The 14,609-nt window shown below is 37.4% G+C and overlaps 1 protein-coding gene across 1 annotated transcript in view; it reads left to right on the forward strand.

The window, feature by feature from the left end:
- Spred1 (sprouty related EVH1 domain containing 1) overlaps positions 1–14,609 on the forward strand; it is a 69,885-nt gene that overhangs the window by 26,132 nt on the left and 29,144 nt on the right. Inside the window, exon 2 of the mRNA XM_028766909.1 lies at positions 12,909–13,083. Coding sequence (XP_028622742.1) covers positions 12,909–13,083 — 175 coding nt within the window. The remainder of the gene's footprint in view (positions 1–12,908; positions 13,084–14,609) is intronic.

The raw sequence follows: 14,609 nt of genomic DNA on the forward strand, positions 1-14,609 counted from the left end.
GACAGACAAGTTAATTAGACAGTGGAACCCAATTCAACAATTTTGAACACTAAGAAGAGAAACTTTGTTGATTCTCTAAAGATTTCATGAACTTGATGAGGTAAAAGTCAGTAAAGGACCCTTAGCAAGAGCCAAATTTAAAATGAAGTTATTTTAAAGATAAGCCCCTTTGCTTTGAAGCCTTTTTGCTACACTTAAGGACCTCAATTGCACAGAATGTGTGAAATTTCTCACTGGCATTTGTATACTTTGTCTGCATATGGATAGTTGTGTTTTTATACTAGAGTGCAAGAGAGACCTCTGTATCTTCACCAAAGGAGTCCATTGGCAAAGAACTCTGGAGGATTAGACAGAGGGATTTATTTTTGTGCATTGCTAGAGTATGTGTAAATGTAAATATATTTTCTTCACTGGACCTGAGAGATGGTTCAAAGTTTTATACTGTCTTTCTTTTGTGTGTGTGCTGGGAAATGAAACCCAGGGCTGCTGGCTTGATAGGCGTGTGTCCCACCACTGAGCTGCTGAGGCTGACTTGAATCTCTCTCTGTCTTTTGACTTTGGAACACTTACATGGGAATTAGGAATCAGGAAATAGAAGGGTTAATTTAAGGATGTCTTTCACTGTAGTTTACTAGGGAATGATTCCAGAAGATTGTGTTGTACTACCCAGAAGCTTTGATTCACCGTGAGGGGAGTCATGGGGTGGAGGTGGGGCAGTGTATGTGGCCTAGCTTTCCACTCTCAAAACCTATCTCAGCTGGCCAAATTTGTGAAAACTCTACCTTGCTCTCTGCTTTTAGACCCAGGATATATATTTGCTATTGTTTCAGATATTTCAGAGTCTCCTATCACAACCTCCTTTTCCTCCTCTTATTTTTGCCTCTTCCAGGGACTTATTTTTTTTGAAACAAGGTTACATGTAGCTTGTGCTGTGACTTGGCTAGGTAGTCAAAGCTGACCTTGAATTCCTGATCCTCAAGTATTGGCATTATAGGTGTGTATTACACATGCACACAGCCAGCCTTCATTGATTCTGAAGAATATCTTGTTTGTGAAAAATAACAATGATTTATAAGTCACTATGAGGAAAATGGGGGGGTGGCAAGATGATTCAGTGAGTAAAGGCAGTTTGTTGCCATTCCTGGCGACATCATTTGACCCCTGGAAAGGACTGACCTCCAGGCGTGTATGGTGGTACAGACATACACACAAAATAAATGAGTACATCTTAATATTAAAGTAAAAAATCTATATGTGAGAAATGACTATTTTCTACTTGTGTTTATCTATATATCATACATGGACAGGATATCATTAAAATTGATACTATATATAATCAGGTAGTGTTCATGTTCTGAAAGCTGGTATTAACAGAATGAACCACAATGAGGAAGTACTTATTTAAGTAAGGTATATTTGTAAGGAAGTACCTCTTTATTTCGTGGCTATTTTGTTCTAGATAATAGTAAACAGTTAAGCAAATCTATTCTTTGTGGAAAATGACTTTGAGTGGAATTTAGTTCTAGCTGTCTGGATTTTTAGCTATGTTTCTAGGTGACATTTTGTCTATTGATGAACAACATGGGCATGGGAGGCCTGGATGACTTGTGCTTGGTGGAAAGCCAAAGTTGTGTTCTTCCCTTGTCATGACTTGAAGAAATTGTCTGTGGGAGTATAAATGATATTTTGGTTCCTCTGTAGAGCTCAACTTTTACCTACTTATGCATCTGCTTACATGAACTCATTTTATTAAACTAATTTGACAACTAAAAGTGCCATAAATAAATGAAGGAAGGAAGGAAGCAAGCAAGCAAGCATGCAAGCAGCTGGGTTTTCTTTCTTTCTTTCTTTCTTTCTTTCTTTCTTTCTTTCTTTCTTTCTTTCTCTTTCTTATTTATTTATTTATTTATTGTACAGACTCCAGACCTAGTTGATGGTTTTTGTTATTTAGTTTAGCTGAAAACAGTTCTTTAAGAGTGAATAAATAACATCCGAGGAGTTATAAAAATAGTTAAGATGTAGATGTTAAATGCCTAGAGTTCATAAACTAAGCCAAAATCTGAGATTCTATGTAAGTTTGTATATAGAAGAAAAGAGCATTCTACTGGAGAAAATACAAAGGCAATATTTATTTATTTATGAGTACATCAGTTTCTAAAAAAGTGTTAGAATGCATTCTCTCTCTGTAGTGTCCTTTCACATTTAAAGATTTATTTATTTTAGTGTATGTGTGTCTGTACTACGTGTATACAGCACTGCCAGAAGTAGAATACCCTGGGACTGGATGCATAGGGAGGCTTATAAGCTGCCATGTGGGTGCTGGGAATCAGATCCAGGTCCCCTAGAAGAGCAGTCAGTGTTCTTAACTGCTCAGCCATCTCTCCAGTCCCTCCCCTTACAGTTTAAAATAAACTTCCAGTATTGTACTTCATGCTGTTACAGAGCAGTCATCAAAATTGACATTGGCTGTTTGAACTTAGTAATGCAGACCAGGATAACCTTGATGATAATGAGTTTTTACTCTCTTTCCTTGACTTGGAGTTTGCCTGGTCACTGCACCTATGTAATTCTAACAAAATTGACTCTGGATACATTTTACTCAATCTGTTGATGTTTATGTTTGAAGCAACATACCATATTCAGTGCTGCCCTCTTTAGTTATATAGTTTGAATCTGTTTTTTTATTGGACAGTGCTGCTGTAGGACATTAAATTTTCAGTGAAAATTCAATCGATTTATATTGCATTTTGGTGGAAGGGGTATTTAAAATTTCAAAGGTTCCACAGTCTCGAAGTTTCTATTTTCCGACTAGTGTGGCCTCTTAAAAGGAAGTTTGCAAACTGTCTTCTGTGGATGAAATGTTAGAATTATTATATAACCAAGTGAACACCACTAAAGAGTGCTGAATTCTGACTGAATTCTCATTTGGCTGTTGAAGTCACCTTGTAGGAACCACATGCCAGAGTTAACTCTTGAAAGGTAACAGAATTTTAGCCACTTTTAATGTTTGCTTTATCTGTTTTTGTTACTCTTAGCTTCACCTATTCAGGTATTTATTGAATGCTTGGCGGTACCTCCAAGACTTTCAGATGTTGACCATGTTTAGAACTCCCAGTTGGTGGTTTTTAATACTCTATGTGAGTTTACTCTTAACATTTCCTCCTTGTTAGTCTGTTGATGAATCTGGGTCCCTGCCTCTGGCTACATATCTTTCTTGTATCCCCAATTTGACTGCACTACTCTTAAGGCTGGCAGCTTACAGTTTACTCCACCTACCTGCATTAAGTGCCAAGATGTTGCCAAGATGTGGACTCATGTTAACCACATTAGCCATTAACCATTAAATGTCCATTTTCTGAGTCTTGGATTCACACCCTACTTGGTGGAAACATTTACAAAATAATTTCCTCTCTTGCCTGTGCCTTTCTAGCTCCTCACTTAGGAGGTGTCTTTACACCTTTTACACATCCCGTAGGAGAATATCAGCCTTTATTCGGGCACGACCTTGATTGTGTTCCCTATTTAGTTTTCGAAGAACAGCAGAGTCTCATGAGGCATGTCCATCGTCTTTAGAAGGAGCACATTCTAAAAATAAGTGTGAGAAAGTCTGCAATATCAGGGTATGTTGGAGCAAGTTAGTGAAACATGGGACATTATAAGTAGTAAAGTATCATTTCTTTCAAGTTGCTAGAGAGGATACATGCATTATGTAGGGAGTAGTAGGTTTGGACATCACGGAAGAAAGAGAGCAGCTAGATTTGCTGAGTCAAAGAATGTTCATATTTTAAATTTTGATGGACATTTATGTTACCTTAAAACATGTTGTACTAGCTTATATTTTCATATTTTTCACTGTCTTCTGAGCTAGTAAATGCATTGTTAGCATTTGATCATTTCTAATTTGCATTATTTTTATTGTAACTGAGATTCTTGATTAGTTGATGGCTAGTGGATGTTATTCATAAACATTTCTTCCCTTTGAGTTACCTTCCTTCTCTTTTTTTGGAGTTTCCTCTTCTGTCTGTCTCTCTCTCTCTCTCTCTCTCTCTCTCTCTCTCTCTCTCTCTCTGTTTCTTTCTTGAAAATTTCATACCTGTATAGAATTTGAGAGTTAAGTGCCTTTGTTTGTTTGTTTCTATGAATTATTTGTGACAAAGATAATAAATAATGTATTCACAATTTCTCTCCTGTCCCCAAATGGCTCTTAACCCTAAACTCTGGAACTCATGAATATGCTAGCAACCTTGAAAATGTGACTGAAGTTAGCATTGCTGTGGAGAGCTTATCTAAATGGACCCGGTTGAATCCCATAGATTTCTAAAAGTAGAATTTTTCCAGCCGTGGAACTGTGATGAGAGAGCATTAATTTCTGGAAGATTCATACAAAAGTAGTATTCCTTGCTTTGAGGGGAGAAGGGGCTGTCAGCTGAAGAAATGTTAATGGTGTCTAGGAGCTTTTTCTCTCCTAGAACCTCTTGAAAGGAATGCAGCATTGCCATTATCTTTGTTTTTGCTAAGTGAAACTGAACTTTCAAGTCACAGAACTGTATAAATTTGTATATAAACTACTCAGCTGGCAAGTTTTATATCAATACCAGCAGTAGAAAAGTGTGTGTGTGTGTGTTTGTGTGTTTGTGTTTGTGTGTATGTTTGTGATGCTTTGCTCTCATCAGTTTGCTGCATAGTTTTTGTTACCTCTATTGTTTATGATGTCTTGCTATGTATTAATATATAATATAATCAAATTTATCTCTTTTTCATGCTCTATAATACTTTTATCTCACCCCGAATTAGTTCTAGCATTAATGTTGGCTTCTCTTTACCCTACTGCTTTTCCTTGCTGTTTTATCTTTATGCTGGATCATTCTAGGGTCTTAAGAATGCTGGGTATGTAGACCAGAGATCAATGTCAGTTGTTTTCCTTAATCACTCTTTTTTTTATGAGACAGGGTCAATTTCTTACTCTGAAGCTCTGATCTAGCTCACTTGGCTATCCAGCAAACTATAGCGATCCTCCCAGTGCTAGGATTATGCCAGGCTTTTTACATTGGGTGCTTTACATTAGACTTAAGTCCTCACACTTACTCGGGTAAGCAAGTATTCTGTGGACTCATCTGTCTCCATGGCTCTGTTGGTTTGAAGATAGGATCTCATTATGAGATCACTGTTATTCAGATTTGAGATTATGGAAATCACCTGCCAGCTGTTGAAGCTTTTAAATAGGTACTTTGGCATGTTGATGATATTGTCAATTAGAGCTTTGAATGTTCATGCTAAAAAGGTAATTCAGCACCTATTCATCTTTAAGATTAAAAAACAAAATTCTGCTTCTCTTTGAGGACTTTCCAGATGTCTAGCTTGGTTAGATATGTTTCCATTCTGTAAACAATTGGTGACAGACTTAGAAAATTGATTATTGGTTCTTAACTATGGTTAATAATCTTTACTCAAGGTTTTGAATGGGCCTTGGCTCCTGGGTTTCTTTCACAAAACCATAGTGAATACAAAGCAAGACATTGCCAGAATATGCATACTAACATTAGAAAGTTAATTTAATCAGATCATTATAAGAACATTTATTAGCCACCTGTGTATGATTAGACACAGTGCTAAGCGTGTCACATTATGTCTTCATTTATTTCTTACAACACTGGTAATAGGCATTACCTTACTTTAGAGGCCAGGAAAATGGAATAGGGAAAGCCTAAGGTTATCTCACTTGTAACTAACTAGTGGGACTGCCTTAAACTTTAAACGTTTTTTAAATTGCAAAATACAGTTTTACAAAATTAGAATGTGAAAACAGTTAAAAAAAATAAAATCTCTTGGACTACAATTCGATTCCATTGGTCAACAAAGAAGCCAGAAATACAAATTGGATAAAAGACAGCATTTTCAAAAAATAGTACTGGTCAAACTGGATGGCTGTGTGAAGAATATAAATAGATCTATATTTATTACCCTGCGGAAAACTCAACTCGAAATGCAGGATAAGGCCAAAATACCCTGAATCTGATAGAAGAAAAATAGGAAATAGTTACCCAGGAAAAGGGTACTCAATTGCCCCATAAAATTGGCCTGTGGACATGCTGTGAGGCATTTTCTTGACGCACAGTTGAGGTAAAAGGGCCAAGCTCACTGAGGGTGGTACTATCCCTGGGCAGATAGTTCTGGGTTGTATAAGAAGCAGCTTCCTTCCATGGTCTCTGCTTTGTTACTGCTTCCACGTTCCTGTCTTGAGTTTTACCTTGACTTCCCTTGATGACAGATTATAACCTATAAGCCATATAAGCCCTTTCATACCGCAGGTTGCTTCTGGTCAGTGTTTTATCATAGCAACACAAGCCATATTAGAACACACAGACATGATGTGTATATAGATACATGCACATAAACATCATTTGGTACTTTGGATTGATGGTTACTACCTGGGAAATGTTTCTTTTACCTTTAAACTTACTAGTGTAGAAGAATAATTAGACTTAAAACTTTCTAATTGTACTTGGTCCTTAATTCTGTATTCAAGTGAAAAGATAACTACCATCAAGAATAGTACAAAAAGGTTCTGAGAAAGATCTCTGAATAACACAGATCAATCTCCTCCCATGCTTACTTCATTTTGCATTCTCTTATCTCAGTAATGAGTAATAATCTTATTCATAGTGCACAAGACTTAATTATTGATTCTTAAGCCAAATGTGATGATGCTTGCCTATAATCTCAGCACCTAGGATCTGAAGCAGAAGGTCTTAAGTTTGAGGGAAACCTGGGCTACATAGTGAGATCCAGTCTCGCCCTCCCCCAAATAAAGGGGATCTTACTTGCTATATGTCTTTACCTGAGAGATTCGAAGCCTCTACAGGAAAGGGAACATAGTTTTCCTGTTTTGTGTATGTATATGACTTAAAAATAGTGCTCACTAGTTAGTTGAATCGATGAATGAGTTGTAATGTGCTGGGTTTTTCAGTGTTTGCCTTAACACTTTGAATGGTAAGTGTGTCTGAAGTATGCCATAATGAATACTGTAAAAAAATATCATTGTTAAGCATACATGGAGAGGGGGGATGGACAGCTAATTCTTGTACAGGACACACCTTATGGGATTTTAGAAGTTTTCAATTTGTGGGGAGAAGGGGCAGTTAATTATCTTTTGTGGTTGAAAATGGTAGTTTTCCTCTCATGTGTGTAGATAACTTTGATATCCTCAAGAATTTTTCCCTCATGCTTTTCTATTCACTTCCTGTTGCTGTGGGAACAAATGACCACAGCTCCAGTATCTTTAAGGCAGTAGAAATTGTTATATTGTAACTCGGGAGCCAGAAATTTAAGCAAACTGTTTAGTAAGTTCGCATCAAGATGTGTGTCAGTTGGTATATTATGGAAGAGGATAGAGGCAGAGGAGAGAAAAATTAGGAAACTAATTTATTTTACAAATGTTAAGGATATTCAGACAAAGCATAGACTACAGACGGATAATACAAATGCTTAAGAACACCTGAGAGAAGCCAGAGCAGAACAAGAAATTCTGTTTTGTGTAGCCATGGTTGAAAGTACACTAATTGAAAATTATGTGGATAAAACTGTGTGCTTTCTCTATAAAAGAAAATATATCTGTGGTTCAAGAGCTTTACATTGCAATGCAGGAGTGTGTTTGGAGAGGGGGTGTTAAGCTGAAGAGATGACTAGGAGCTCCATGACTAGGGGCTCTTTCTACTCTTTCGAAGGACCAGCTTCAGGGGATCTGATTCCTTTTTCTGGCCTCTGTAGACACTGTGCCCGCACGCTCGCTCCTCTTCCTCCTCCTCCTCTTCCTCCTCCTCCTCCTCCTCCTCTTCTTCCTCCTCTTCCTCCTCTTCCTCCTCCTCTCCTCCCTCCCTCCCTCCCTTCCCTCCTCCCCCATAGGTTTCACTGATGTGCACGTATACATAATATTTTAAAAAGTACAAAGAAACACAGTTTTTGGAATTCATAGTACCATCCAAGTTATACAAATGGGACATTAGGATTTTTGGTCTAAAGAGCAGATTCTTAACAGATAATATTCAAGCCCTATCACTAGGATAATAGTTCTTTGCTAGTTAACTAAGCTTACAGCATTCTTTTTAAAATAGTGTATGTCTTTTGGTGAGGAAGTTCTGTGCATGGGAGTGAAGATCAGAGGAAAACTTGGGGAAGTGTGTTTTCATCTTCTATCACGTGGGTCCTGGGGATGAAACTCAGTCATTCAGCTTGATGGCACACATGTTTACCCATTGAAACAGCTCTCTGACCCCAAGAAGTAATAGGTAATAGGATCCAACTTGAGTCATATAAGAGCAGTGTGCACTTTCTAAACATCATCTCTTCACCCCCTTTAGCATCTTAAGTAAAACCGTAATCTTCCTACACTTATAGGGAAGCAAAACTGCAGTAATGTTCCAGAAAGAAAAATGAAATTAATGCCAGTCAGTTACAGTTCTATATGAGTCCGTCTTGTGCCACAGTGCTTGGTTACTTCTTTTTCCAGTTGCTTGGTTAACAGAATAAATATCAGCTGATAATAACAAGATAAAATACAGAACTTTAACATGAACAGTAAACTTCTGTGCTAGTCATCTTCCCATTGCTGTGAAAAATACATGAGAAAAACAGCTTTAAAGGAAAGAAGTCTTAGTTTGGCTTAAGAGTTTCAGAGATCTCAGTAGGTAATCACTTGGCTCAGACACTTTGGGTCTGTGGTAGGGTCAATAATATGCCAGGGAACTCACCTTGTTTAGCAGAGCTGCTTAACTCGTAGTAGGCAAGGAAGCAAAAAGGGGAAAGGAACAAGGGCCTTAGTATGTTCTCTGAGGGCATGCTCCTATGACATACTTCCTTCTGCTAGTCCCACTTTGTCTAAGAATGACATCAGATGAACAGCAAGCCTTTAACATGTAAGCCTTTGGGGGCAATGTTCCTTTTTCTGGAGTTCACAGGGTTTAAGAGAACATCTTACAGAGAACTGGACTCCCAGGGGACAAAAGTGTTCTGTTTCTTGATCTAGGACTTTGTAGACTCTAGAACTATGGGAAATAAATCTCTGTACATTAGACATTACTCAGCCTTGTGTGACACTGTGGTAGCTAATTCTACTGTTCTACAGTTGTTCAAATGAGAGTAGAGGTCTGATGTTCAGGTACTGTATTGGTTTTAAATTAAAAAACAAAGAAAGAAAATCCTTTAAGAATGCAACTAGCCCTGTGATTTTGAGAAAGTTTAAGGAGAGGATTGTCGAAAGACTAAAGAAGAAAGTACTAAAGAGTACAGATGTAGTGGCTCCTGTAAAGCCAATCTCATTGGATCTTCTGTATAAAGAATTATGTTGTCTCCAGTGATAGAAAATCATCACTGCCTTGCTTAGAATAACCAGAATGACAACTTCAGTTTTAAATAAATGTTTTCCTCTCATCTACTTAAATACAGCATTTGTGTGTGAGACACTGTTTGCTTGTAATAAAAATGGGTACTGTTATTTCAAAGATGAGGCATAGAAGCTTTGCTGTGTTTCTAAAGGTCTCAGCTAGTATGTGACCAAACCTACATCTAACTTAAGGACATTAACTACAATCCTCACTTTTTTCTTGTTCCTTCTTCCGTTTTTTCTTCCTCTTCCTTCTTCTCCCCTTTCTTCCTCCTTTTTCTTCTTCATTCCCCATTCTACCCCCTTTTCCTTCTCTCCCCTTCTCTTTCCTCCTGCTCTTTCTTCCTCTTTCTTCTGACAAGTTCTTATTGTGTAGCCTTGGCTAGCATAGAACTTGCTATGTTACCTAGACTAGGCTGCCTTCAGTCATACAAATTTCTATCAGCCTCTGCCTCCTAAGTACTAGCGTTAAAGGTGTGTGCTATTACAGTCAAGCAAATCCTCACTGTTAACCACAATACAGGGCGGTATAATATTTTTTGTCAAAAGACTTATGTCCAGAATATATAAAGAACTTCTGAAAATAAAAAAAGACAATATATTTTTTTAAATGGGCAAGCTAGGCATGGTGGCACATACTTTTAAAATCCCAGTACTCAGGAGGCAGAGACAGGTGGATCTCTGTGACTTTGAGACCAGCTTTACATAACACATGGGCTAGCCAGGGCTAAAGAATGAGACCCAGTCTTTGAAAAAAGAAAGGGGGAGAGATGGAAAGACTTAAAAAGAAGATAAGCAAATGGCTAAATGAAATTATGCTAGCTTTCATTAATCTTCAAAGAAACAATTAAAATAAGAATAGTTGATAAATGGCACCACAATGTAAACAGTACAGTAAGATTTGAAATATTGAAAACACCTGACATTAGTAGGGATGTGGAATATATAAAGCTGTCATTTTTGATGAGGTATATAATTTCTACTTTGGAAAGCAAATTAACTTTGTACATGGTTAAACATGCAGCTGTCTTGTGACCTAATAATTTTATTTCTAGGTAATTAAGAGAAATGAAAGCATTGCTTGTATAGCTTCCTGTCAACTCCATAGTGAGTTCTAGGCTAGCCTGGTTACCTTAGACCCTCTCAAAAACAGGAATTAAAGAAGAGAAGAGCTGTATAAGAGCTCCATCATAGCTTACAAACTGGAATGATCAAAGTTCCTCATAGTGTAAGAAGTCAATACTGATTCAGCTAGGAGGCTATTTAGTAAAATCTACAAAATGAACTTCTTTTTTTAAAAAAAATTATTTTTTTCTCAAATCGCAATTTATTCACACAGGGGTTATAAACACAGAAAGGCAGGATGTGGGGAAGGGGATGACACTGGAATGTGGGTGTTCAGGGGGAGTACAGATATCTTTCAGAACTGGGTATCGGCTGGGTGAAGGTTCAGGGGACAGGTCACTATGACTCTAAATATGACTCACTTGTTCTTAACTAAGTTGGTATTGTCTGCCAAGGCTACCAGTTTACAAGGTCTATGACTACTCGGGCTGGTAAATTTCCACAAAAGCTGCCTGTTTACAATGGCTTATAGCCATCTGTTTCAATGTTTTTTCACAGAGACACAGGACTTGGTGTTAGTATACATGTATGACAGGCCTATTGCTGATTTTAGGCCTATGGCTGGTTTTAGGTCTTCAGTGTGTAAGCAGGGCTGCCCCGACTTCTCCTCCCTTCTCTAAGTATAGAAGGGCTGTGGCGATTCTAATCTTGTGAAGGCAGGGATAGAGGCCTGACCTCCAGTAATTGAAGGGGACCTTATAATGGCTCCAGTCCCCCTGTCGTTGTGCAAAATGACTTCTGATAGACTAAAGCAATGTAATGAGTAAAAAACAACAAAAAAAAAGGGATAATGATAATAACCCTTGCTTCAATTTCTATGAAGTCTTAGCATGGGCCAAAGTACATGTTATAAATAAAAACAGAAAGAAGGCAAAAGGAGATTCTCTGGTGTAGCGGAAATGGTATATTGTAATTTCCATGGTGGTTCTACATACCTTAGTCTGTTTGGGTTTCTACAACAAGATAAAACATAACCGGGTTATCAAAAAACGTTTCTTTCTCACAGTTTTGGAGGATAAGAACTGCAAGGTTAAACTGTCTGTTGAGTGTCCACTTTCAGGGCCATAGGTGACTGACCCCCTTCTGGTTCTGTCATCACATTGGTTAGGGGTGGGGGGGGAATGAAGTAACTTTTTAGTGTTTGTTTTCTAAGGCTGCTTCATGACTCAAATACTCTACCTTTGGGTTTAGATAGCAGTGCATTTTTGAGGGACACAAACACTTGTAACAAGCTGCATATGTATACATCTATAGATTTTGGTGGTGCCTGTATATTTAAAATGGATACATGTTACTGTGTATAAAGTTACTTCAGTAAGAAATAAATAAAGATTTGCACAGGAGGAACTGAAGGGATTAAAGGAAAGGGAGAAATTATACTTTACAATTTTTTAAAATTAAAAAAAATAGTGGAAGCAGCAACTGAAGCAAAGAGGAGCTCTTGGATCAGCACAGTGCCATATGAGTAAAGGAGCAGCAGCTTAAAGCACACAGAGACACGTTTAGAAGCAAAGAACTGTTGCATGGAACCCCAGCTGATGTTCCTAATTAACACAGATCTAAATTGTAGCCAGTATATTTTTCTAAGTCTGCATGACTCATTATGCAGACTTAGAAAGGGTTTGTTAATAATCAGTAAAAGTTTCAAAATAAAGGCTTACATGTCAGTTGTATAGGACATTTAATGCATTAAGTGGATTTCCTAGATTTTATGTAAATACTCTTAGCTAATTTGGGGAGAACATTATGAAATGGAACTAGTCTCTTTTAAGAGGAGAATCTTGCAAAATGACAACATGAAAAGTTTCCACAGATATGTTTGGTTGATGAATAATCAGGATGTTTATCCCTCTATTATTTATTAAAATGGTATAGGCTCCTCATTGGTAGAAGAAAATTTTAAATGTGGGCTTCTAAGCCTAAGCATGCTTATTTCAACGTTTTGTTTATAATATATTCCAGAATATTTGGGAACTTAGAAGCAATTAATAGATATAGCAATAATTTATCCTTGTTTTAATGTTGAAGCAAATGTACATACATAGTCTAGGTGACAAATTTTCTATGGGATCCATGATCACATGTGCAGGGTGGTCCAGATATGCTCTGTCTACCAAAATGAATTGAAATAGTAGTCCTATAGTCTTATTGTGGGCTGAACCTTCAAAATAAAGAATAACCTGTAGTTTGTGAGTTTCCTCTTCAAGTTAGCTGTTTGTTTGTTTGTTTTTGTTTTTGTTTCTTTTTTTTGCCTATGTAGTATTATGGAAGTAAGTAATATACCCAGCAGTTACTACATAGTAATTAACTACATGGTTGTCTTTGGCTTCTCAAACAAGACCAACAGATTGGTTTTCTTTTTGTTTATGGAAGAGCTAATTCCTGATCTTTGCTTCTGTTTTAGTAATAGTTATGCACGAGTGCGAGCTGTGGTGATGACCAGAGATGACTCAAGTGGTGGATGGCTACCACTCGGAGGGAGTGGACTGAGCATCGTCACTGTCTTCAGAGTACCTCATCAGGAAGAAAATGGCTGTGCGGACTTTTTTATCCGTGGAGAGAGACTCAGAGACAAAATGGTAATGATTAATATAGCTGTCACTGTAATTTTAGGATACTTTCTGAAAAAATGAATTATCTGTTTAAAATTCTAACTGGTACATTATTTACGAGAGAATTAATTTTACCTGTGACTCTGTGACTATTTCTTGGGAATTGCTTTTATATTTAGTTAAAGACAGCAATATGTGACTGTTTCTAACTGGGTCTAATAGCAATGTACATACATTGCAAGGGATTGCCACTTTACTGTTGAGTTTAACTCAGGAATGTTCACAAATAGCTCTCTACCCTTCCTCATTTTCTCCTTGTTCGTTAGGCCAAAGATCAGCAACTCCTAGTCTGAAGGACAGACTCAGGCATGCCACCTGTTGTTTTTATTCAGACTGTGAGCTCATGATTTTTTGGGGGTACAGGGGGTTATTTGTTTTAAACATTTTCAATAAGTTGATGAAAGCTGGTCATGGTAGCTCATGCCCATAGCTCAGTTCTCAACTGTTAAGGAATCTGAGACAGGAGGATTATGATGAATTTGAGGTAAGCCTGGAAGGCATAGTTGTAGGCTACTCTGACCTGACCTATACAGTAAGACCCTATCTCAAAAGACAAGGGTTGGTAAAGTCAAAAAAACATAACTTTGTGACTCATAAAGTTAGGTGAAATCAAATTTTAGGGTCCGTAAATACAGTTTTTAATAAAAAAATGAATTTGTATTTATGTATATAGATGTTTTGCTTACATATTTGTCTGTTCACTACACCCATACCTAGTGCTTTAGGAAGCCAGAAGAGAGTGTTGGATTCCTTGGAACTAGAGTTACAGATGGTTGTGAGATGCTATGTGGGTTCTGGGAATGAAACTCCAGGTCCTCTGGAAGAATAGCCTGGGTTCTTAGTGCTGTGCCATCTCTTTAGCCCCTTGCAAATTATTTTGAGTTTAGCTGATGTCATTTATTTATATTTATTACTGCTTTCATGCTATAAAGACAAGACAGTAATAGCAACAGAGGCCCTAAGTTTATGGCCCTCTACAGAGAAACTTTGCTTATTCCTGCCTTAGACTTTTGAGAGTCTCAGGTTCTCTCTTAGTTCCCCATAAATCTTTTTAGCCATATAAGATTACCTACTGGCCAGTCTGATTCTTTTTTTTTTTTTAAAGATTTATTTATTATATATGAATACACTGTAGCTGTCTTCAGACACACCAGAAGAGGGCATCAGATCTCATTACAGATGGTTGTGAGCCACCATGTGGTTGCTGAGATTTGAACTCAGGACCTCTGGAAGTGCAGTCAGTGCTCTTAACCACTGAGCCATCTCTCCAGCCCCCAGTCTGATTCTTAACACAATTATTTTCTACCTTTGTTTATTTTTTTATATAAAAGTATTTTAAATGGCAGTCTAGTGCTTGATGTTAGTTATCATTTTTAATTAGTGTGGAAGGCTTATTCTCATTTTATCTGAGAGCCCAAAAGTCAAGTATTTAAAGTTGAGTAACATTAATGTCATTCCTTTATCAATGAAATAGTGTATACATAGAAATAGTG

This window comes from Grammomys surdaster, unplaced genomic scaffold, assembly GCF_004785775.1.
Source record: "Grammomys surdaster isolate TR1022 unplaced genomic scaffold, NIH_TR_1.0 170, whole genome shotgun sequence".
In the NCBI taxonomy this organism is placed as follows: Eukaryota; Metazoa; Chordata; class Mammalia; order Rodentia; family Muridae; genus Grammomys; species Grammomys surdaster.